Raw genomic sequence first — 25,750 nt, 5'->3', positions numbered from 1 at the left:
AAACTCCCTATACAGCTTAGTGTTTAGGTTAACTCAGCCACCACCTTCAACTACATTGACTAAAATATACATCTCGGTACAAAAATAGCCACCGAGCAGCATACTCTTCCAATTCAGAACTCATTGGAATTCAGTGTCATGATCCTAGGTTTCAAAAGTCACAGTTTCCAATTAAACAAGGAAACTGCAGAGTACACATTAAAATGAACATCAGTTTTGAATTAAAAGGGTCATGTCAATAAGTTATCAGTATTTAAACATGGAATAGAATTAAATTTTAAAAAATATATTGTTGGTCAATCTTGCTACCTACGTTATTTTGTTACATTAATGTCTGAAATCACTGCAGCTGGAATTCTCAAACCATGTGAGGTAGAGTTTCATCCCTCCAGTCTTCCACAGATGAAGCAGCCAAGCAAGCCTTCAAACATTTGAAATGCATCAACCTTCTGGCCTCATTGATTTCAATAACTTCACATCATAACTCCTCCCATTTTTTTTTCCAGACAGCAGCTGCTGGTAATGGTTCTGCAGCCATCATTCACAGCTCCTCTGGACCCATCTTTTGTTTCTTTACTTGTCCCATTACCATCCTCCTTGCCTTGCACCATCATCCCTTTTGTCCTTTAATCACTTCTGCCCTCCACCCGATCACAAACCTCTTTTATTCTTTCTTCCACCACCACCTCCCCCCCCCCCCCCTTCCCTGGCTCTCTACTTGCTTAAACTGTTATATTTCCAACTTCTAGTTCTGACGAAAGGTCATCGACCTGAAACGTTAACTGTTTCTCTCTCCACAGATACTGCCTGACCTGTTGAGTATTTCCAGCATTTTCTATTTTTAATTTCAGATTTCCAGCATCTGCAGTATTTTGCTTTTGATTTGAAATATCTGGAAACCCAGGGTGGCAGTGAATTATTTAATTCAACATTCCTATTCTTTTGAGGGATCATGCAAGTCAGTTCCTGAATTTGGGGACTGAAAGCAGTTGTGGCCAAAACAGAAAATCCCCCTCCCCCCCCCACCCCTAAACCTGGACAACGAATGTTTCCAATTTCAGTGCCATCAGGTTTCAAAGCAGTGAAGTTAAATATTTATCAAAATTGTATTCCCCCTCCCCCCAGCAAAAGCAACTGAGGTGTTGATGCATTCTGAATATTTCCACTTGCATATTTTATACTCAGCTTTACAGATTTTTTTTCTTTTCGCTTTTAAAAATAGAAAACATACCAAATGCAAAATCTACACCGGTCATTCAAGTGCTTCAGGATAAATCCCAATGTCTTTTCATCTCTGCGGCTGCTATCACTGTTACCTGGGATGGTTTATTCAGTTCATATTATATGAAGAGTTTCACTCTTCTGACTTCATCCCTCGTGCATTGCAGATTCATAAAGAAAAAAAGACTTGCATTTATATAGCGCATGTCCTGTCCCGACCTCAGTACTTTTGATTGCTGGGATCTTTTTCATCCACCCAAGAGGCAGATAGGGCCTCAGTTTAATGTCTCATCCAAAAGACGGCACCTCCCAACAGCGCAGCACTCCCTCAGTACTGCACTGGAGTGCCAGCCTGGATTTTGTGCTCAAGTCTCTCGAGTGGGGCTTGAACCAGTGACCTTGACTCAGAGGCGAGAGAGCTACCACATGGCGACAGAGATTAAAAAGAAAACAAGTCTAAGAGGGAGGCTATGTGGCAACAATCCTTCTCCATCATACTAAGAAATGAAGTACACGCTGGCATGAACAACCATCATAGTCTTACCTGCTGGCTGAACGCACATTACAATAGAATCACATGCTCAACTAGCACTAAATTTGAAAAAAAAAATTCTGGTCACTGAAGCTAATCATTCGTTAACTACCTATTACACTACTAGTTCCAGCCACCGAGTAATCTGTACTAGCCTTGGAGAAAGTTAATTGGGCACTGGTTTAGTTTCGCAGCGCCAACGAAGCCAGCATGGATATGTCCCTGAAGCCCATGAGGCCATTCCTACTCATCAACTCTCTCCTGCCCCTCACGGCGTACTGGCCCGGCTCGCGGCTGTAGTACTTGTTCAGTTGTCGGCTCCTCGAGAGGATGGCAACCATGTGGTCCAGTCTTGAGCGAATGGCGGAGTAATGGTGCTGCCGCTCTTTGGTCAGTTTCTGAAAGCAATTCCTCAGCGAGGAGTCAGCACCGTGGAAGCCTGAAAGAGTGTATTTGGCATGTTCACGACACGGCTGACTTTCAGAGGCGGCAGGGGACGATGAACGACTTGAACTATTGTTGGACTCTGTTGCGGAGGGAGGAGGCTGTTCAGGCGAGTCGGCGGACTCTCTGCTGTCTAAAGGTGCCTCTGTATCAGACATCTTCGTGGGCGACAGCGTCACAGGAGCAGTTACAATTTCAGCCCCTGTGGCGATTCCAGAACAGGTGGAGGTCTGAGTCATGGCCGATTCCGATGGGGCTGTAATTTGGGTTTCCATCTCCTTCACCAAAATACAAGTTTGCGTGGAAGCACTGTGCATTGCGATTCCTGGCGGCACCTCCATCTCAGTCTGTGTAGAAACGCTCTTCATCTCCTTAAGCTCGAGCACCTCTTTGTTTCTCAGCAGGGCTTTATCTCCAAGGGTAGATGCTTCAGACACACGGCTGCCCTCTGAGCTAATAGAGCTCCGTGGTCGTGGCTTTTTCTCAGCTTTTAGCTCCAGGACCTCAGGTTTACGCTTATTTGGAGAACACGTCGCAATTCCTTGCCTCAAAGGGTTAGCGGCAGTGGACTCTTTCGACAACAACCTCTTTGTTGCAATCTCTTCATAAATGGCACGATTGAGACAACCCGTTGACTTGGGCGGTATTGGCTTTGACTGGGCATACAGTATTCTGAACTCTTCATCGTAAAACTCAGATAACTGCCCTGAGAGCACAGTCAGGTTACTGCGGTTCAGCTTCCCATCAGTCCACGTGAAACTGTAGAAGAATAAGAGACAGCAAAACATGAGGGAAAAAGAAAAAAAAGACAGACATTGATTTTAAAAGTGACATGCAGTTATTGCTTCAAAAATTGGCTGTAGAATAATCTCAGTCTAACTCTCATTTCCCCAAATAATATTCATTTCTCTCCCCTCTACCCTGAGTTCTCTGCTGAAGCCAATGATCCTTGCTGGAGTTCAGTGCCACTGGCAATCTGGTGCCTCATCCAAGTGGTTATTCTTAACCTGTGGGCCTAGACATAAAGTGTCACACACTATTTCACCTTGGAAGGCATCAGAGTAGGAACAAAGGCTGATTTTCTGCTTCCGATTCCTAGGTCAGCTGTGGTATTCATTGCTGCAATCAGATGACTGATTCCTTCATAAAATATTATGTACCACTGCCTAAAAATAAATGTAAGGACTTGCACAACACCAGGTTATAGTCCAACAGTTTTATTTTAAATCACAAGCTTTCGGAGCTTTCCTCCTTCGTCAGGTGAGTCATTAGAGAACGACTGGAAGCAGCACAACCCAGGAGAGTACTGGGATTGGGATTGGGGGGGGGGGTGGAGGGAAGCGGGAAAAAAGAGAAAAAGAGAAAGACGACAGCGGAGGGGGGGGGAAAAAAAAAACATTTACTACACACCTCCCCTATCTCCAGGGAAAGAGCTCTGCACTCTCCCTCACTTGCCTCCTGCTATGAAAAAAACAATTTAATGGACACCCACTTTCAGAATCTCAGTCATACCACAATGTAAGGAACTAAATTCCCTCCCTAAACCTTTACAGCTCTCTCTCCTCCTTTAAGACGCTCCTTAAAACCTACTTTCTTTGACCAAGCTTTTGGTCACCTGTCCTAATATCTCCTTACATGGCTCGGTGTCAAATTTTATTTGATAACACTCCGGTGAAGTGCCTTGGGATGTTTTACTACGTTAAAGGCGCTATATACATGCAAGTAGTGGTTATAAATAAAGGACAAAACCAGCAAATGGAGTTTTAAAAAATTAAATAGGCTGCAGAATATTCAAGGTTAAAATAAAAATACAATTTTTTGTTACCTGTAGGAGCCTGTGGCTACTGTATCACAATCAATTAACATGAACTTTTCATGGACTCTGCCAACAACTTTGGCTCCTGTTCTTGTGCAGTAAGTGCATCCTGTTACTGTGCGGACTCTCATCTTCTGGAAAGAAAAAAAACGGGTCAATTTGAAACAAGGCTGATCTGAGCAGACCACAGCCACATGAGTGTGCCTCCATCTCATTCAGTAAAGGGACTGCTTAGTATAGTAAAGAGCCATACAGATGGAACAGATATGAGCTAGAGGAATGGCGGGGCACTACAGTGGGCCTCAATGCGGTGGGGGGGGGGGGGGGATGAGAAACATCCAGTTTCTGCTCCTGACCACGTTGGTGTAACAATGGTGCTATCGAACAAAATTTGACACCGAACCATGTAAGGAGATAAAAGGACAGGTGACCAAAAGCTTGGTCAAAGAAGTAGGTTTTAAAGGAGCGTTTAAAAGGAAGAGAGAGAGGGAATTCCAGAGCTTAGGGCTTGGGCATTTGAAGGCATGGCCACCAATGGTGGAGTGATGAAAATCAGGGATGCGCAAGTGGGTAGAATTGGAGGAGCTCAGAGATCTGAGGGTTGTAGGGATGGAGGAGGTTACAAAGATAGGGATTGGTGAGCCCATGGAGGGATTTGAAAACAAGGATGACAATTTTAGAATCGAGACATTGCTAGACCAGGAGCCGGGGTGATGGGTGAATGGGACGGTGCGAGTTAGGATACGGGCAGCAGAGTTTTGATGAGATCAAGTTTACAGAAGGTGCAAGATGTGAGGCTGGCCAGGAGAGCATTGGAATAGTCGAGTCCAGAGGTAACAAAGGCATGGATTTCAGCAGCAGATGAGCTGAGGCAGTGGCGGAGACGGGCAATGTAACGGAAGTGGATGTAGGTGGTCTTGGTGAAGAAGCTTGGTGGTCAGAAGCTCATCTCAGGGTCAAATAGGACGCCACAGTTGTGAACGGTCCGGTTCAGCTTGAGACAGGGGCCAGGGAGAGGGATGGAGTCAGTGGCTAGGGAATGGAGTTTATGGCGGAGACCGAAGACAATGGCTTTGGTCTTCACAATATTTAACTCCTCCTGGAAAGAAAAAGTGTGGGTGTGTGTAAACAGGACTGAGCTGGGCTGTGATGCCCTCCAGGGTCTGTCAATACTTCGTTTGGCTGACAAGAATGAAAACTTTGTTGAGTTGGGGAAAGGCTGAACCGGTGGGATTACACCTCGTACCACCTTGGCCTGTACGGTTCAGTATAACACAAGGCAGTACAATGACGTAACATGTCATCAAGACCTCTCAACATCTTTGCACTGAAGACGGGGATCTTACCAGATATAAATTTACAGCAGCTAAATACTTGTGTAAAATGCATACATAAAATAGATTACATTCATCATTTCATGTTGAAGACAAAAATAAGGTCTACAGATTCAAGCAAGTATCTTTTTGGGGTGGGGTTGGGAGGGAGAAGAAGTTGAAGAGGATGGCACAGCACAGTACATTGGTGCCACAAGTGTTGTGTTGGAGAGTGGGAGAATCAGGATTTGTGTTCATCATTTCCCCACACAGCTTTGAGTGACATCAAGAGGGAGGGAGAGGAGAATAAGGTCACTGCAAGTTCATTTTGTACACCAGCAAGCAATTGGAGTTGGCAGAAGCCTGGATCTGTATGTGGAGCAGGTGGAAAGAGGCCAAAACAGAGATAGACAAAATAAAATAGTAAGAGGGGAAAAAAAAATTCTTTAAAAATAAGTACTACAATAGAAAAACAAGAGCTGTATACACGCCAGTTCCCATTTGTGACAACCGTTGCGTTTTCGACGCAAGTGAAGAGATTCCTTTGTAGCCGGTTTGCATGGTGCCACAATAGGAGTGCCACTTCAGTGCACAGGCTTGAGATGTAATAATTCTTTGATGGACAAGACCACAATTCTGCATCATCTCACTGCCTTACTATGAAGAGTAGCTGGGGAGAATGTAAAATTCTTATTGGACAATTCCTCGTCCCCTCCCCATCCTCCTTTCAAAACTCTGACTGGGTGATATCCATCTCACAAAGTTTGTACTCGATGCACAGTGGCTGCATCACACATCATCTCTATTCAAATACATACCCGCTCCTCATCCACCCAGACACCAGCATCCTGACACATTTGCTGAAACTGTGGGAGTCCAGAGTGATCAAGAAGAATGTAAACAGGGATACGTCTCCTTCTGCAAGCCTCATGGAGGTCTTTGAGAATGTCAATATCAGTGAAGGAGTCCATTACTAGGGCAATAACCTACAGAACAAAAAGGGAAAGATAATTAGAATTTGATATTTGTGTAGAGTTTTTTCTCCCCCTCTCAAGAAAAAAAGAGGGAGGTGAACTTTTGCAATTGAACCCTAACCTTCTACCCACAGTCTTTGCTTCTCAGGAGCAGATGTGACAATCTCTATGGACTTAATGTATGTCGTTATTATGGAGGGGGAGCAGCAACCGAGGATGGAGCATCTATTGCAAGAGGCATCATGGCACATGTCACCACTGAAGTCTTCTGTTCAAGATAGTCTACCAACCTCTTTCTCCCCCACTTTCAAATAAAGCCTCAAACCAATACACATCCTACCACATGATTACACTATCTGAAAGAACCAGATATTCCCTGCCATCAATGCCCTCCAGGAAGGCTTGGAGGTCTGAATGAGTGAAGTTGTGTATTCTTCTTCTCTGGCTTGGTGCCATGTCTTTCTGCCCTCTGGGCAGAGGTGCTTGAGTGGTCATAATTCTGAACAAGTGCAATAAAAAACTATTGCTAAGAAACATAGTGAGATTATTAGAGAGTAGAGTGACATACATACATACCCAATGCCACCACTAAAGGGGATGCAAATAAGCAGACACATGAAACATGGGTCTTAACCCCTCTAGAGGCCACCATACTTAAAAAGAAAAAAAATATATATAAAAAGCAGTGGTGTAACTCATTGAGGAAATTTAGGCTCTGGTGTCAAAGTCCTAGACCTGCAATATTACATAGCTAACTGATGTACAGATTTGCAGAGATTTGGGCTTAAGGTTTAGTTGATCTGTAATGATCAAAAAGTCATGTTGGAGCAGGGAGAATACCCATTTCGGATTGGATAAGCATGCACCAGCTGACTTCTTGAGAAACTTGAGCAAGTAGCAGCTTAAGGCAAAATATAGAAAGTTCATTAGGGATAGGGAGGGATTGATGAGCTTGCATTTATAAAGCTTCTTTCATGTCCTCAGAATGTCCCAGAGTGTTTAACAGTCAATTAATTACTTTTTGAAGTGTGGTCATTGTTGTTATTAAGGAACAAACACATGCCTGGGGGTGTGGGTGCAAAGAGGAAGCCACTGTGTTAGGAAAGGGAAAAATGTTACGCAAGCCAGAAAGCATCAGTTCCAATGTTAAAAAACACTTGCCAGTAATCTACATTATATTCCATAGCGTATACAAAGAAAATATAGGACCAGACAAATATTATACAGCCTGTTACAACTTCAGAGGTAAAAAAGAAAAAAAAACATTTAAAATAGCAGAGGAAAAAAAAAGCCCTTTTTGGGGGTGCTGTGGGAGAAAGGGTATATAAGCTCCAAAATGGAATGGGATGAAGTGGGATGTGAATGGAAATAACTGGCTAGCAAAGATAACTAAACTAAAGCTTATGTTGCTTTTAAAAAAAAGCACAATCTTGTAGTTTAATTGTGAACACAATAATGCTTTACATCGCAGAGGTGTGTGGTTTAAATTCACAACATTATCTGAAAGAACCTGATATTCCAGTAGTTTCAGGGTTATTTTACAGCATCACTATAAGGCAGCTGATAAATATATGTACATATATATTTTATATTGGGTCTGTGACAGTGGATTACAAGCAGTAATCCAATCTCAAGGGCTCAGATGACTAAAACCTTTCAAGCTTCACTCTTTGTTTATGAGATCATCTGTTATGCGAGATTAGATCACTGCCCTGTAATCTACTCTCACTGACCTAGTACCCTTTACATAAACCACACACAAACACCAACCTGCCTACTCATTGCCACCAACTCTGTCGTCTCCATGGCAGCAATGGCAGACTCAGAACTGGTACAATTGGCCTGACAGGAAGTTAAGGGGCAGTGTTTTTTATTTTCTTATCGTTGCTACCATTTGATCAGCTGTGATCCCTACTCCTCCCATGCGGGGGCCATTTTACCATTCAGCAGGCCGACCAAAGCTTGGTTTATGATATCGCACAGGATTGTATCCATGTTAAAGAAAGAGCCTGCATTTATAAAGAGCTTTTCATTACTTCAGGACGTTCCAAAGCACTTTACAACCAACTAACTACTTTTAGACAAGTGCCCTGGACTGCAGGAAAAAGAAGCAGCAATTTGTGCAACGCAAGGTCCCTCAAACAGCAACGAGATAAATGATCAGATAATCTGTTCTCACGTGTTGGTTGAGGGACAAATGTTGGCCAGGACATCAGTAGAACGCCATCTCTTCTTCAAATAGTACCATGGGATCTTTTACGTCCACCTGAGAGGGCAGATGGGGCCTCAGTTTAACATCTCATCCAAAAGACGGCACCTCAGACAGTGCAGTGCTCTCTCAGTACTGCACTGTAGTGTCAGCCTATATTATGAGCTTGTGTCTCTGGAGTGGGACTTGAACCCACAACCTCCTGACTCAGAGGAGAGAGAGTTCTACCACTGAACCAGGACTGACACCTGTTAACATGCCTGTTCTCGCCACAGGTGCTGACCGACTCGCTGTGAGTTTCCAGCATTTTCTGTTCAGATTTCTAGCATTGGCAGTTATAATTTTTTTTTTCTTTGCAGCAAATGTCCATCCACCCTCTCCCAAAGGCCAGTGGCCAACTCCATTGCTCAGAAACATGCAAATAACATTTAAAAGTCTCAAGTTGAGATGGTTCAAAAACCTCTCCATTTATAATTTGCACTTTTTAAAAACAGCAAAGAGAAAGCACAAACATACATTTCTCTAGCTAACAATACACAGGAAACCTGCTCCCAGATTTCTTGCCCATTTCATTCCATACCTGCTGTTAAACACCTAGATGAACAATAGTTTGTGCTTAAATCACAAAAGTTCAGACTTTATTGTGCACAGCAGGGTCTGTTACAGTCATGGATTAATCACGTCACTGAATAGCAGGTCAACTGTTTATTGTTTTAACACTTTTTACCTGTAATTAAAATGCATGGAGATTAAACAGCAGTACCTGAGCTGCTTTAGCACATTGTTTTCATGAAGTGGATAGAACATGGGAACAGGAGTAGGCTATTTGTTCCAAATCCTGCTATACTATTTTGTTAAATCAAAAGCAAAATACTGCAGATGCTGGAAATTTGAAATAAAGACAGAAAATGCTACAAAAGTTCAGCAAGTCAGGCAACAGTGGAAAAAGAAACAGACTTAACGTTTCAAGTCAAAGACCTTGCGTCAGAACTGGAAGATGTTAAAGATTTAAATTTTTTAAGCACGTATAAAGCTAGGGAAGGGTGGGGGGAGGAGAAGGAGAAGGGAGGAGAGAACAAAAGGGAAGGTCTGTGATAGGGTAGAGGGCAAGAGTGATTAAATGACAAAAGGGATGATGGTGCAAGGCAAGGAGGGTGGTAATGGGACAAATTAAGAAACAAAAGATGGGTCTAGAGGAGCTGTAAATGGCAACAGCAGAACCATAACCAGCACCTGCAGTCAAACAACAAAAAAAATGGGAGCAGTGGTTATGATCTGAAGTTATTGAAATCAACGTTGAGTCTGGAAGGTTGTAAAGTGCCTAAACAAAAGATGAGGTGCTGTTCCTCGTGTTTCATTGGAACAGTGGAAGAGGCCGAGGACAGAGAGGTCAGAGTGGGAGTGGAAAGGGGAATTCAAATAGCAAGCGACCGAAAGGTCAGGGTCGCGCTTGCGGACTGAGCGGAGGTGTTCAGCAAAGCGGTCACCCCTTTTGTCATTTAAATCACTCTTACCCTATCCCAGGCCTCAGACCTTCCCTTTTGTTCTTTCCTCTCCTCCCTTTCCCTGGCTCTGTACTTGCTTGAAAACCTTAACATCTTCCAGTTCTGATGAAAAGGTCTTTGACCTGAAACGTTAACTCTGTTTCTTTCTCCACAGATGCTGCCTCACTTGCTGAGCTTTTCCAGCATTTTCGGTTTTTATATTATTTTGCTGGCCTTGGCAGCTCTATTTTTATCAGTTCCACACATCCCTTACTGTATTTATTTCCCCAAATATCCCTCTCCTTTTTAAACACCTCAATTGATTCTGTACCTGCAGCCTTTCAAGACACCATATTACTTATTCCTGCAGCGTGAAGGGGTATTTCCTGGATTCACTTTTAACTGACTTAGTATGAATTTTATTCTGTCTCTATTAGAACTGCTCCCAATCCACCTCATCATTATGCAGTTGATCAATTACCATGGCTTTTGATTACTCGCATTTGTGTATTTTAACATGGTCAGATCACAGGCAAGACAACAAAAACATTTAGGACCATCACTGCCATTCAATGAAATAATCGATTGCAATAGCAGTCCCTACTGCACAATTTCTGCAGTGGTCTCTGGAAATGCTCAAGCATCCCAGTTTGCTCAGAATAATTGCCATGTAGAGTGTCCTGATCTGTCTGTACTGGCCAAAGATCAGTGGCATTGGGTGAAGCTCAAACCCACCAGAACATCTAGGAACGAGCGGCCCTCAAAAAAGGAGATTGTCATTAATCAACAAAAAAAAAGGGAATAATCTGTTCAAACTAGAATCAGTCTTGGTCACTTCAAATCACAATAGTCACATTTAGACTGATAAGGTGTTAAATCTGGGGCAGAAAACTTCTAGCGAACCAATGGGAACAGTAGTGCCATTCAAAGGTCACCTTGTAGGATTGAGATTGGAAACCACATGGGGAAATGAAAGCTGCTGCACCTACTACTACACCATGGCACTACCATCACATTCAAAGTTCTTCATCTTCCGAATTCAACAATTAATAAATACTTTTAAATAGAAGTTAGTCATTTAAATTAATGATCAAGAATTAAATCATGTCTATGGAGACCAAGTTTCCAGATTAACCAAATCCCCTTTCCAATACCTTCTCTGCCTTCCTGATGAGCTTCCTGATCGCCTCCTTACAGCTGTAGATGAGCTCCCCATAGCTGGGCTGGAAATGCACCTCCACCTGGGTCACCCCTCGGTACCAGTTGTCCGGATAGGTCGGCCACCCTATGTCCAGCACCGGGACCTCAATGTCCGACACGTCGGGGAAATACGTGCCCGAGGAGCAATCATTGGAGCCGGTGAGGGACTGGTCGAGGGGCTCGCTGCCGGGCTCGGGGGGGCTGATGGTGGACTGCACTATGCCCGCGATCTCATCCGCCGACAGGAAGCCCTGGACTCTCTCCCTCTTCAGGAAGGCGAGGTAAGCCTCCTCGCCACCGGCCATCAGTTCTTCCAAAGCCAGGCGCTGGGTCTCGCTGTAAAATTCCCTCAGTCCGACCTCCTGCCTGGCGGCACTTGACCACCTGGAGACCACTGGGAGGTCATCCAGGCACTGAGAGTCATTCATGGTGAGCTTTCAGACCCAGATTCGGCTACCAGTCCCTTAACCCCAAAGTCTGGGCTCTTCTGCTCGCCCCTTAACCCCAAAGGTTTGGTTCTTCTGCTCGCCCCTTAACCCCAAAGGTTTGGTTCTTCTGCTCGCCCCTTAACCCCAAAGGTTTGGTTCTTCTGCTCGCCCCTTAACCCCAAAGTCTTGGCTCTTCTGCTCGCCCCTTCACCCCAACGGTTTGGTTCTTCTGCTCGCCCCTTAACCCCAAAGGTTTGGCTCTTCTGCTCGCCCCTTAACCCCAAAGTCTAGGCTCTTCTGCTCGCCCCTTAACCCCAAAGGTTTGGTTATTCTGCTCGCCCCTTAACCCCAAAATCTGGGCTCTTCTGCTCGCCCCTTAACCCCAAAGGTTTGGCTCTTCTGCTCGCCCCTTAACCCCAAAGGTTTGGCTCTTCTGCTCGCCCCTTAACCCCAAAGGTTTGGCTCTTCTGCTCGCCCCTTAACCCCAAAGGTTTAGTTCTTCTGCTTGCCCCTTAACCCCAAAGGTTTGGCTCTTCTGCTCGCCCCTTAACCCCAAAGTCTGGGCTGTTCTGCTCGCCCCTTAACCCCAAAGTCTGGGCTGTTCTGCTCGCCCCTTAACCCCAAAGTCTGGGCTCTTCTGCTCGCCCCTTAACCCCAAAGGTTTGGTTCTTCTGCTAGCCCCTTAACCCCAAAATCTGGGCTCTTCTGCTCGCCCCTTAACCCCAAAGTCTGAGCTCTTCTGCTGATACCAGTCTCTAAAATCCCTCTGCGGATACCAACCCAGCTTCTCCTTCTGCCGCTGCTCCACTTTCGCGATTGAAAACTAACCTAGAAATTATTCAAACAACCCCACTCCAGATCCGATTGGCTGCACCCAGAACGGTCTAACCAGTTTCCCTAACTGCTCATTCCAAACCTTGCCCTTTTTTTTTAAACGGATTTTCACACAACAGCCACATCAACGATTGGCTCCTCGTTTAAAATTCATCCAAAAACAACTCGTGTCTGTTTAAAGGAGGCACAGCCCTTAAAAGCGGAAAGCTGCGGCATTCGTCAGTTCTGTCGGGGCTAGCGAGACAAATAAAGACACGGATCGGACCCAGAGGCAGTGGCATTTAACTTAAATCCTAACATTTTATGCTTTCCTGCTGGAGTTCCAGTTTGCGGAGGAGCCGGTCGTATTGTTATAACTTCAAACCGATCACCATGCTTTGCAAAGCTGTGGTTGCCAACCCTCCAGGATTGTCCTGGAGTCTCCAGGAATTGATGATTAACCTCCAGGACACTCCTGCAAGCAACCCTGGGAGGGGGGGAAAAAAAAAATCATTGGGTCATTATTTATTTATTTTCTTTGAATACTTTCATTTATTAGTTATGGAAATATTGGAGAAGGCTGACTAACAAAAGCAACCTGCATTTATATAGCACCTTTAACGTAATGAAACGTCCCAAGGTGCTTCCCAGGAGTGTTATCAAACTAAATTTGACACCGAGCCACATTAGGACAGGCGATCAAAAGCGTGGTCAAAGAGCTCGGTTTTAAGGAGCGTCCTAAAGGAAAGAGAGGCGGAAAGGTTTAGGGAGGGAATTCCAGAGATTAGGGCCTAGGCAGCTGAAGGCACGGCCGCCAATGGTGGAGCGATTAAAATCGAGGATGCGCAAGTGACTAGTCAAGATTAAGCCAATCGGTCAACAAAGAATCTGTTCGCTTTCCAATGGGAAGGCAGTGCACTCAGAGAATGGACCAATGGCGGGAGTGTGGGGGGGGGGCAGGACTGTTCGAGGCAGGAGGTCATGTGATGAAACCTCCAGGAACACATCCAACCAGAGTTGGCAACTCCATGTGTGAATGATATACACATACAGTAAAACCTGTAAATTACAGACACCTAAGGGACTGACATCAGTTGTTTTTCTTTTGCAGGTGCCCTCATTTTCAAAATGGTCATTATATGTACTGACAGCTGTTGCAGGGACAAAAAGGAATCCAGCAACGATCCATTGGTTATCATGATCTTCAGACTCAGATACAGGATGTACTTTGCACATTTTAAGGTCAGGCTGTGTCCTGTGTTTAAAGGTGTAAAAGGGCTTGGTACAGTGCATGCAGTCCGTAGTTTGTAATTTGTGAGTGACCGTGGTTTCAGAGTGCCTCGTCTCTTTTACAATGTAAGTTGTTTGAGACTGTCAATAAGTGTCCATTTTTTGCAGTTGTTCATTTTTTGGGAGTGTCGCTTATACAGGTTTCATTGTATTGCATTAATTTCTGGTCGGTTTAACTAAGCAATGAACCCGATGTTTGACCATTGGACTATCCCTCCTGTTTTGTCCCCTCCTTAGGCTGCACACTAATCCCCATTGAGGCAGGCTGTCAGCCCTCAATCTATTGCCAGTGATTCTTCCTTTTGGCTGCAAGGCTGCCTGAAGAGACCTGGGCACTGCTTGCAAGAGATGCTGTGTAGCCTTCACCCCCAACCCCAAGACTGTGTTCATCAAGCACCGAACATGCGGCCTGTTATTCGGTGGGGGGGAGGGGGGGGGTGGAAATGAGACGTGGACCAGCTCCAACAGCAAGATTGAGAAATTTACATCTAAAATGGTGCACTTTCTGACATGTTTGTTATTTATTGTTAACATGAGTATTAAGTCAAACTATGGCAGTGCGTCATTACCACGATGATAATAAACGGAGAAGAGGTGAATTGGTTAGCACATCCTGCGCATATTCAAGATCTGCCCTTCTGTCAGCAGCCATCAGTATGGGGTTAGACATTTGTACCTACACGTGCAGACACAGCAACAACTTGCATTTATATAGCGCCTTTAAAGTAGTTAAACATCCCAAACGTTCAAATTGTAACGCTTCACAGGAGCGTTACAATTTGAAACTGAGCCACATAAGGAGATAATGGCCCAAAAATTGCTGTAGCAGGCCAATGAACGGCGCTTGCTGTTACTTAGACTTGCCCTTGCCCATTTAATCTCCTTGATATTTTGCACTGCAAGTTGCTGGAAGTGCGAGATGGAAACGACGCAGCGACCAAAGGTTTGGTCAAAGAGGTAGGTTTTAAAGAGCATCTTAAAGGAGGAGAGAGAAGTGGAGGGGCAATGAGATTTAGAGAGGGAATTCCAGAGCTTAGGGCCGAGACAGCTGAAGGCATGGTCGCCAATGGCAGGGCGAAGGAAATTGGGGATGCACAAAAGGCCAGAATTGGAGGAACGCAAAGATCTTGGAGGGTTGTAGGGCTGGAGGAGGTTACAGAGATTGACACCTACTTAAGGCTGACAATGATGCTCCAAAGAAGGCAAGATGGGCCAAATTACATTACATGACCATCCTACATTACAACAGTGACTACACTTCAAAAGTATTTCACTGGTTCTAAAGCACTTTGGGATGACCTTGTGAAAGGTGCTATATAAATGAAAGTCTTTCTTTATATCTTCCTTGTTAGGTACAGTAGTCTAGTGGTTGTGCTGGATGAGCAACCCAGCAATTGTGAATTTGTGGACCAACACCTGGAGAAACATGACCGTAAAAGCTGCCAGTTGTCATAAAATTCCAAAAGGTTCACTGATGCCCTTCAGGGAAGGGAACCTGATTTGGATTACATATGTCTCCAGTCCACACTATGTGATTGACTCTTAATGTCCTCTGAAGTGACCTAGCAAGCAAGTTGCCCAGTGGTATAAACAACCATTACTCAAGGGAATTAGAGGTGAACAAAAAAAAGTGCAGCTTTGCCAGTGTCACCCATATCCAAGAAGCTCCCAAAAAGTTTTCTGTTCTTGTGAACTGTTTTGCCAACACAGGGCTCTGGGATGGCTGCCACGTGATGATTTGGTTTGGATGTAGACCATGCTAATGGAGATAGGAATTACCTACATTTATTACACAAGAGTGTGATACATCATAACTCACCAGTGACAGATTCATGGATTGTGTATGCAGTTGAAAAAAAACACAATAGGTGAAACAGAATTTAAATGTGTGCCATTTAGACCAACTGATCCTCTTTAATAGTGGACAAAAAATGAAACATAGACACTTATAAAAATATAAGCAACAGTCAAACACATCAACATATATATATATATATATATTTATTTATTTATGGTACAGCTTTTTTTCCCAGATGAATTTTGGGCCGCTTAATATGATGTACAATATTAATACAGTTAGTACAAAGTGTAGGTCTTGCTCCAGTGCATAAAAAAGCACATGCAACAACGGAGGTCTAACTAAGCAGAGAATTGAAGAACAAGATGAAAACACAATTTGTACATGTACAGCTGACTCCTAAAGCCTATGGTGTTGACCCATTTAAGAAACAATGCCTCATGCTGCTCGTTATAAAATATTGACATTTTGGCCATCAAAGGTCAATTTGTGCCCCGAGCTCTGGAGTTTGCAGTAGTCCCTCTTCCCCCCCACCGAATAACAGGCCGCATGTTACAGCCTGCAAATAAAACAAATCGCCAAATCACACTGGCACCGACCTTTACCGCAAAAACCTGAATGCCTGCCTCAATTACGCAATGCCGGGCATTGTTCCAGCAGATCAATTCTTAATTCAGGCGTGAGTGAATATTGGGAAGCCATTCAACCATGTAGGGGGCCATCAAAGCGATCCTGATCCTATTCTATCCCAAAGTCCACACGTGCACATTTTTCAGTAGGGCAACCAGAGAAAAAGGCTCGATATGACGGCCCCAACGCTCACTTATGCCTGAATTAAGAATGATCAGGATCCCTGTCTGATTTTTTTTTTGCCTCACTAGCCTGGGACATAAGAGGTGGAAGTTGATGTCCCGACTACTGTCCTGGTAAAATCTGGAACTTTTCTCATTTGTGTGGCTTAGCACATACACTGAGGTACTGGCAGCTTCAAATAACAACAACTGTACTGTGAATGCCCCCAACTTGCTCTCCAAAGCACCTCAACAATTTCTACTCCGAGAGTCATTTCAATCTTTTCAGTGACATTGCTGGGCCACATGACCTAACCCCAAACTCATCTTCACCTGGAGATATTCAGAGTTTGGGAATCACTGTTTATTTGCAACTACCATATTTAAAGTGACACAGCAGTTTTTTTTTGTTGCCTCTATTGCTGAAGTTTGGTTCCACAGGCACTGGTTACCTTCCAGTACCTCGACCGGGCCCTTATAGCACAGTCAGTGTCGGCAGGCTCCAATTCAACCCCCTCCTGCCCAATGTCCAATCTTGTCCATACATGCACGCTTTCCAATAAAGGGATCAGTGGCTACCAATCAGCTGTGAGAACCATGGCGGATTCTCTCCTCCCTAACCTGGCAGCGTAGCCAATTTTAGCAAGGCCCTCACAATGCATCAGCGGAGATACGCCAACTCAAAACAGACTGTGGATTGAACTCGGGGCCTTCTGTTCAGTGTGCCTCAGTTGCACCGTTAATATTTAATATGGTGGGAGTAATGCAACAATAGCTTGATCATGCAAACCTTGGTTCAAGTGGATTACTTTGTTCAAGCAACAATTCATTCTTCACGTGTAATCCCCTCAATGGCACAGACCTATATATAGGTTTGAACAAGGAGTGCTGCTGATGGCACTGACCTAGATATCTATCTGCACAGCCGACTGGATTTCTTGTCCAGTTTGAATGATAAAATATGATATTTTTGCCTATCCGTTTGTAATAGAAAAGCAGGTAAACCGGATACCTTTCAATGTGATAGCTGAAATCATAAAATGAATAGAAATGTCAGATTTCAGGGAAAATAAAAGCCAGAAATCAGTGCAGCGCTGAGAGTGCACTGGTTAGTGTCACACTCAGGGAGTCTGTGGGGTTTTTCATTGCAAAATTTAATTTATTTATTGTCTTCTCCTGGTAAAATATTCTCCAATTTTCCTACTGCTTAACCTGGACACCTTTGATGCCAAGAGAGCAGCCTGTTCCCAGACGGCTGCCAATGTCCACTGTAGCTGGCCAGGAAACACTAAGGACCACCCAGGCGTGACTCTCCACTCTGATTTCCCTTGCCCCGGCCCTTGGATCCATCACCTCTTTCATTTGACATCTCTCTACTCAGCCTTGATCTGATTGATTACTGATGGGGATGTGGGGATTGAAATAAGCTTTGTCCTTTGTTCCATCTGAACATTAGTGCTGTAACAATTAGCCATATCCCAAATTACTCTATTCAAAACCGAATTAAGAATTCTTGGGGCCCTGGGACGAAGAACATTCAGGGCCCCTTCGCACAACTCTCGCCCCCACCCCCCCCACCAATCCATTAAAACCTACCCCAACGGAGAAGGTTGGGCTGTTGATCTCTGGCTCGAGCTCTCAGGCGTTGATGGGCAGCTTGTTCCAATTGGATTGAGTGCAGGGATGCTAAACTCCTTGGGTTGTAGTAGGTGGGCTACTATTGGACATGGCTCATCGCCCCTGGGCACGGGCCCCATTGGCCCATGCGTTAATGCGCCCCTCAACTCTACAAAACAGCAAACAGCTGCTTAGTGCCAGCCTGAGCACTTACTGAGCCAGAGCCACGCAGTTACTTATACTGACAGAATCTGCAGTGTCGCAATTGTCTAATGAAGGGCTTCAGAGGCATTTTTGTCAGGAATTAGAGGGTTGCAAGTCAACGATTCCTCATAGACAGTCTGTTTGACAGCATCCACCAGGACAGCAGTTCACCACAGTTATTTGAGTAACCTCAAATTGGAAGAGTTTAAAGTAATGCAATCTATTAAAAAGATCTACCTTTAGATATCGCTTTAGATAAAAACACCTCAAACGCAGTGCTGTTGAAAATAACACTGCAGGCTTGCAGTCTGCTCAGACACTGATAACAATTCGGGACAACTAGAGCTATTACCATAATCCCCTTCCCCAAAATGACAAATAATGGTCCTCTAATTAGGAAAAGCTGCTCCCTCCGATAGTTCATTGAGTGTAGCCAGCGAGAGAGAAAGAGCTTTATCACCAATATAGTCACTGTTGCCATGTAGGAAATGTCGTTGCTGAGCTATACACACCAGGAAGATTTCAGGTTTGATCCCAGTTTGTGTTATTACCTGATCTCACTTAAGTGTGGGTACAACGGTGCTTTAATTGATCTCAGTGCCATAAGGATAGAAGGGTTGGGGTTAGAATCTGTTTCACTTCTAATCCAGCGATCCCTGCTGGATAATCCATGTGCAACAATGTCGTGTGCTGTGATGTCCCCCACGGTCGCATAAGCCTGCAGGCACTCACTGCCGGGGCTCGTGCCTGAAGAATGAGCACTCGAGTGGGACACTGGAGGCTGTCGGGGCCCAGTGGAACTATACCTCCAGCAACAAGCCTAGTCATTTCCTGCTGCTGATCAGAGAGAATTCAAAGTAAAACCAGCTCACCGTGAAAAATAAATTTGTCTAAAGGACCGTTTCATAGACAGTTGAGAGATCTGGACCTCTTTTCTTCTCTTTCAGTTACACAGTTCACCAACTTGGTTTCAATTAATCCTTTCAACACTGGCGGACATTTAGCAGCTTTCTGAGTACGCTTCTCTTCTCTTTCATAGACTGTGAACCCAAATTCATGGGGTAACTTTAACTATTTTCGGGGGTGGGGTTTATCCTGGCAGCCAATCAGCAACCCCGTTTTCTGCTCCCACGGAAATTAAAATGACCCCAATTTTCCGTTAAATTCACACCCGTCGACACTCACTGTCCAGGCTCACACTTGACCAATGGCAACTTGGACGAGAGTATTGGAGGGGGGGGCTAGAACCTGTGGATCTGTACACAAGCAGGAGTCAGTATCTCAGGGGAGGGGAGCAGAGGAAATTGTTGGAGAAGAACTGACAAGAATAGAGGAAGAAAACATTCTTGGCTCACTGTGGATTTGGCTGCCACCTTTAAAAGGGGACACGTCTCCTCTCTGGGAGAGCACACGAGGTTGAATCAGTTCCCTGGAAAAAATGGATAGAACAAACTTACATTTATATAGCACCTGTCACATCCTCAGAACGTGCCAAAGTGCTTTACAGCCAATGAATTACTTCCGAGGTGTAGACACTGTTGCTTCGTAGGCAAACTCAGCAGCCAATTTGCACCCAGCAAGGTCCCACAGACAGCATGTGAGATAACTGACCAGCGAATCTGTTTTGGTGGTGTTGGCTGGGGGTTAGATGTTAGCCAAGACACCAGGAGAAGTGTCAGCCTAGACTTTGAACTTGACTGCTGAAGTTGGAGTTTTAACCCAGTGAAATATTGCCTATTGGCCATCCAGGAAGATCACGTGATATTCAGTTACTATAACTGCCACTGTGCAAATCTGCATGATGCTACAATTCAGTTTCTCGTTCAACTTTAAACAGAATGCCATCCCTCTCAACCCCACGGAGTTGGGGGGAATTTGGCAGAACAGGACCCGCAAGAGTAATCGGTTTGAAGAAAAGCCTGGCTCTCACACGATCCCTGGCCAGAGCACAGAACTGCCCTCAGTTTCTGTGGAGATAAATGTCCCAGGTGGGGAACGGGGAAGAGTTCTCCAGCGTAGGAATAATGGCTTCAGTGAGGCAGTAGACTGAGGCAGGGCACTGGGTTAAAGCAAGGCACGCGTCTGTGACCACTGCACAACTGTCTTGGAAGTACTCGACACCTCACACTTACAGATTGGAAAGTGTTCCCATACCTCCTCCTCTACCCAAGCACACTCGCCCTCCCCTCTGTGATGGTAGGAGGAGAGAATGACACTGCACTTAAAACCACAACTTCCTTAATGAACCATTTGTCCCTACAAGTTTCAGGTGAGAGTAACGTAGTCCCTTGAGGACAGGAGTAACATTGATGCTTCGGAAATCCAAAATAGGACAAGCTTACAATGTTTGTTTACTTCAAAAAACACAGCATTATTAAATCTGTTGCTGTGTGTATTGCTCAGATTCTACTTTAAAATGTGAAACAGTGCAAAATTGACAGTTATTTTTCATAAACTGGTTAGAGAAGGTGTGAGTGCTGAATGGGCACTCAATTGGATACCATTGGATTAATGTTACATTAAATCCTGCAGCATAAAAGAATAAGAGACACAGTCTCTTTAACCTTCACCTAGAAGAATCACGAATTCTGTATAGTAACACAATGAGTAACCCTTACCATGCTGGATAGTTAGGGACTCCAGACAATTACACAGCGAGTAACTCAAACCATGCTGGATAGTTGGGGACTCCAGACAGTTACACAGTGAGTAACCCAAACCATGCTGGATAGTTAGGGACTCCAGACAATTACACAGTGAGTAACCCTTACCCTGCTGAAAAGTTAGGCACTCCAGACAATTATACAGTGAGTAATCCTTACCCTGCTGGATAGTTAGGAACGCCGTATAATTACATAGTGATTAACTCTTACCCTGCAGAATAAAGAACTCCATAAAGTTACACAGTGAATGCAATGACAAATGAATTACAATAGTGCTTAAATTAACATCCTCATGTCAGTACTTCAATGTAGCAGCTACCAACGTGAATATCATCAACCAGGCTGCCATCTCCAGCACAACTGCAACTTGTAACAGAATACTTTGGTCTCCAGTTCCTCCTCTTTCATCACACAATCCTACAGCAACCCTGTCCCTTTGCCTCTGGCTCTTCCAATGGTGCCTTTAGTCTTAACAGCGGAGGGTCTCCACTGGATGCAGAGTAGTAGAGAGAGCTCCCATTGGAACTGACCGCCGACGTCCTTGAGCCCACAGGGCAGCTCTTTGGCTGAAGCTGGTCATTTTCCAAGATACTTCCTAGCCCGTTGGTCAGTGAACCTTCTTGAGACATCTGCTTCTTCAGCTTGGCGGCTGCCCTCTGCCGCTTCAGCTCTGCCAGCGTCTGGCAGGTCCCGTCTCTGCTTAGCTGCGGCGATGGAGCGGGGTTGCAGTCGTTGAGTAGAACCTGGCCATTCACTCTTTCTGCAGTGGTGGATGTCGTCAAAGAGTCAGTGTTGGAAGGAGACCGCTGGGAAGTCGGAGTTGAGACTGGAGGACTGCTCTTTGCACCAGTGTCTGGTGACTTTTCCGTTGATTCTACTTGTTCTGTCACACTCTTTTGGGAGATGGATAACAAATTCTGCATTTAAAACAGGCAAGGAAATGACTTTTTAATATTATTAGGTACAAAAACTAGAACTCAAAAAAAACATATCATTTTCATACCATTATCACAGATGGAGATGAGGAGAATTTTTTGTACTCAGTGAATTGTAATGATCTGGAATGCACTGCCTGAAAGGGTGGTGGAAACAGATTCAATAGTAACTTTCAAAAGGGAATTGAATTCATACTTGAAAAGGAGAAATTTGCAGGACTATTGGGGAAAGAGCAGGGGGGAGTGGGACTAATTGGATAGCTCTTTCAAAGAGCCAGCACAGGCACGATGGGCCGAATAGCCTCCTTCTGTGCTGTATCATTCTACAATAGTTTACTGTCCTCTCATGGTGCTAACTAATGCTGGGTTACAGTTCAACGAGCTATTTTTCATATGTGAGTCACGATGGTTACTATCAATGAGCTATTTAACTATGGATGGGGTGGAGATAGCAGCCAAACCCAATACTGTTCTCACCCAGTAGGTGGCAGTGCATGACAATCAGGAATAAGAACCCAGAGTGACTTCTCTCCCCCTCTTCCTTTGTCCAGTGGTATTCCCAGCGCGACCTTGGTTCAAATCAGCAACTCAGCCCAGATTGGAGATCAAACCTCGGACGTTTCCCCGTCTGGAGGGCTCAGTACCACAATAGGCACTGAGCTGTTGGAGGAGCTCATTATAGATTTGTGTGTGTCACCTTACGCAGTAAGTAAGCTGGCAGATTTCGGTGTCAGTCAACAGCCTGGGACTGTGCACAACAGATTTGTAGCGTCTCCTCAGACGATACAGTCAGAGGAACACAAGGTTTTGTCAGTGATCATCGCTCATGTGATTAGAGGGGAAACTTCTATTGATAGGAGTGCCCTAGAGTTTTTCCATTTAAATGGAGATTTCTACGGCGCAGTTCCACTGTATGGTATTTCTCTCTTTTACAAAAGCAAAATACTGCGGGTGCTGGAAATCTGAAATAAAAACAGAAAATGCTGGAAACACTCAGCAGGTCAGGCAGCATCTGTGGAAAGGGAAAGAGAGTTAACGTTTCAGGTCGACGACCTTTCGTCACAACAGGAAGAAGTTAGAGATTTAACAGTTTTTAAGCAAGTACAGAGCCAGGGGGAAAAGAGGGAGAGGAAAGTCCAAAGAGAAAGGTCTGTGATAGGGTGGAGGGCAGGAGTGATTAAATGACAAAAGGGAAGATGGTGCAAGGCAAAAAGGGGTGGCAACGGGATAATAAAGAAACAAAAGAAGGGTCTAGAGGAGGTGTGAATGGTTACAGCAGAACCTGCTCTCTTTTAGTTAGTCCATAGAATGATACAGCTCGGAAGGAGGCCATTCGGCCCATCATGCCTGCGTCAGTTGTGTTGAAGGAGAAATTGCATTTATAATCGTGCTGCTAAAGTCTCTTGCAGATCTGACATTTTTTTTCCTTTGGAGCCTCTCAGGCTGTGGTCACTGGCCAGTCCCATCAGCCAACGGTTCCACTGATTTAACGAGAATCGCCATCTTTTTCCGATTTGGATAGTATTCCAAATGAATCAGAGGTTTCGAGAACCTTCACCCCCCCCCGCCCTCCCAATCCCTACTCCATTCAGTAGGGTGCACAGTACATGGTGCAGAAAGACCCAATGGGAGACAGAAATAAACAAAAGATGGACTAAAGTATGGGGAAACAGTGTGGGTTTTGTTTTGAGGAGGATGGGACAGTTCAAGATACAGGTGGACCCTATATGAAATTTATACCCAAGTGCAGTGTAAACAGGGCGTTAGTTACTTGTTCCATTAGAGACTGTACTGTGGATATTTTTCTAAGTGACGCCATTTCTGAACTTCAGTATTAACTGAGCCTCTGCACTTTGATTTTTCTTGTGGTTGGTTGCCACCTAGTGACATGGCTGAGAACCACACCAAATAGACCAATACCCAATCACCAATTCAAAGTATTTTATTTACCAATTCAAAGTCTGATGGAACTTGTAAACACATGGTTCAGAGTGAACATAAGGTTGCATTTCATATGGTGCCACAAGAGTCTTGAACTCCCTCTCAAAAAAATAAAGTGTTGCCCCCTTACTGTCAAATCTTTGTTAAAAGATTCTATTCCTCTCTCCCTTTTACATACGTATTTGAGGGTCGATGTTAACTCCCCCTGCCTGGCGGAAATCAGGGGTGGGAGAGCAGTTAAAATGGAGCAAGTGACTTACCCATTCCTTTCCCGCCCTGATCTGACCGAGTGCAGTTTTAAATTGCAGCCAGCAAGGATCCCCCTCCCACCTTTTAAGCTGACGGGGTCCTCTTTAAACGTGCAGATCGGGCTCTGCTGATGTAATCAGGGCTCGATCCACCATTTTAATCCAAGGCATGTGTCAGCGGGTGGGTAGAGGGGGAGTGACAAACCTGCCAGGAACAGCAGCCAGGGTCACCTGAGAGGGGAGACAGGGCCTCGGTTTAACGTCTCATCCTGAAAGATGGCATCACCAACAGGTGAATATTTTTAGTTTAAGTTTTACCGGGCTCACATTCTCCTGGTCTTTGGACGATTCCTTATCTTCTCCATCGCTGCTTAGGATTTCCTTCTCCTCTTCCTTTCTCCCCATCTGCTGCCAGATAATTGCTTCCTGCTCACATTCCTTCCTGTATAAATTATTCCGGTCGGACACACTTGCTCTCCGCACTACTGTCCTGAAAGGAAACAGGATACCTGCATCACTTTGGAATATCCTGGGTCTACATTGCTGGTGTGAACTCAGGAATGGATATTGCAATCACTGGGACTGATCCAGTCCTTAGGTTAACACACAGGACACAAGCCTCTTGTTTTTAAATTTTTTTTGGTTGCTTCACTCACTTTTTAAAAAAAATCTTCTGGTACTTACCCTTTGGGGTTTATCAATACCTATACTTAAAGATCAAAAGGGCTCGTTTTGCCTTCTTTGAACTTTTTTCCTGTCTCCTCGATGCTCCCACCCCAGCAAAGTTTTCTTTTCCACTCCTGGAATCAGCGATTCATGCTGGTCTACACTTCCATATATGTTGACAACCCACCAGTACCTTATCCAAATGGCCATTCTTTTGGTGTGACAGTGAGTGTTGGAAAGCTATTTGGCTGTGAAGAGCATCACAGCCAAACCAAATCCTGTCCTCAACTTGACACCCACATGCACGCACCCCAGGACTGGTCATTAGGTAGAGGTGAGGATCAGGAACACTGGCTGCTTTTCTTCCCCTGCCACCCTCCCCACGCTTTCCGAGGCCAATCGTAGTATCCCTCACTGCTCAGCTTCTAAACACACAATGGCTCCTTGAGTGATGTGTCAGAGGGCCGCCGCCACTCATTGTACTTGGGGGGAAATGAATTAAAGAAGAACTTGCATTTCTATAGCGCCTTTCATGGCCTCAGGGCGTCCCAAAGTACTTTTCAGCCAATGAAGTACTTTTGAAGTGTAGTCACTGTTGTAATGTAGGAAACGTGGCAGCCACATTCATAGAATCATAGAAGTTTACAACATGGAAACAGGCCCTTCGGCCCAACATGTCCATGTCGCCCAGTTTATACCACTAAGCTAGTCCCAATTGCCTGCACTTGGCCCATATCCCTCTATACCCATCTTACCCATGTAACTGTCCAAATGCTTTTTAAAAAGACAAAATTGTACCCGCCTCTACTACTGCCTCTGGCAGCTCGTTCCAGACACTCACCACCCTTTGAGTGAAAAAATTGCCCCTCTGGACCCTTTTGTATCTCTCCCCTCTCACCTTAAATCTATGTCCCCTCGTTATAGACTCCCGTACCTTTGGGAAAAGATTTTGACTATCTACCTTATCTATGCGCCTCATTATTTTATAGACTTGTATAAGATCACCCCTCAACCTCCTACTCTCCAGGGAAAAAAGTCCCAGTCTATCTAACCTCTCCCTATAAGTCAAACCATCAAGTCCCGGCAGCATCCTAGTAAATCTTTTCTGCACTCTTTCTAGTTTAATAATATCCTTTCTATAATAGGGTGACCAGAACTGTACA

At 44.7% G+C, this 25,750-nt stretch overlaps 2 protein-coding genes across 5 annotated transcripts in view; both read right to left on the bottom strand.

Annotated features, from left to right (window-relative positions):
* Positions 1–1,071: 1,071 nt before the first annotated feature.
* On the bottom strand, positions 1,072–11,753 carry fam83d (family with sequence similarity 83 member D). The gene is made up of 4 exons (XM_068000771.1): positions 11,148–11,753; positions 6,145–6,312; positions 4,023–4,147; positions 1,072–2,956 (listed from the first exon to the last, which is right to left on the bottom strand). Exons 1-4 carry the CDS (start codon positions 11,619–11,621, stop codon positions 1,936–1,938), a joined length of 1,788 nt encoding a protein of 595 aa, XP_067856872.1. The 5' UTR covers positions 11,622–11,753; the 3' UTR covers positions 1,072–1,935.
* A 4,985-nt stretch (positions 11,754–16,738) lies between these two features.
* The window catches only part of LOC137335158 (protein phosphatase 1 regulatory inhibitor subunit 16B-like), a 103,076-nt gene continuing 94,064 nt past the window's right edge, over positions 16,739–25,750 (bottom strand). For 3 of the 4 annotated variants that reach the window (XM_068000307.1, XM_068000309.1, XM_068000308.1), the window contains exons 10-11: positions 24,240–24,411; positions 16,739–21,714 (exon numbers count right to left, since the gene is read on the bottom strand). In XM_068000307.1, the coding sequence (XP_067856408.1) occupies positions 21,205–21,714; positions 24,240–24,411 (682 nt within the window). In that variant the 3' untranslated portion in view covers positions 16,739–21,204. The remainder of the gene's footprint in view (positions 21,715–24,239; positions 24,412–25,750) is intronic. The other variant, XM_068000310.1, reaches the window with a different exon arrangement.

The sequence above is a fragment of the Heptranchias perlo genome, chromosome 19, assembly GCF_035084215.1.
Source record: "Heptranchias perlo isolate sHepPer1 chromosome 19, sHepPer1.hap1, whole genome shotgun sequence".
Lineage (NCBI taxonomy): Eukaryota > Metazoa > Chordata > Chondrichthyes > Hexanchiformes > Hexanchidae > Heptranchias > Heptranchias perlo.
The sequence above is the reverse complement of the archived record's forward strand: the minus strand, read 5'-3'. Positions and strand labels throughout refer to the sequence as shown.

What these genes read in the sequence shown, in the direction of transcription:
- fam83d (XM_068000771.1), bottom strand. Translation starts at nt 11,621, where the DNA reads ATGAATGACTCTCAGTGCCTGGATGACCTCCCAGTGGTCTCCAGGTGG. An exon ending in TCTGGGTGGATGAGGAGCGG is followed by an intron (nt 4,148 to 6,144) that starts GTATGTATTTGA and finishes TTTTCTTTCCAG; the next exon opens with AAGATGAGAGTCCGCACAGT. An exon ending in GTAGCCACAGGCTCCTACAG is followed by an intron (nt 2,957 to 4,022) that starts GTAACAAAAAAT and finishes ATTCTTCTACAG; the next exon opens with TTTCACGTGGACTGATGGGA.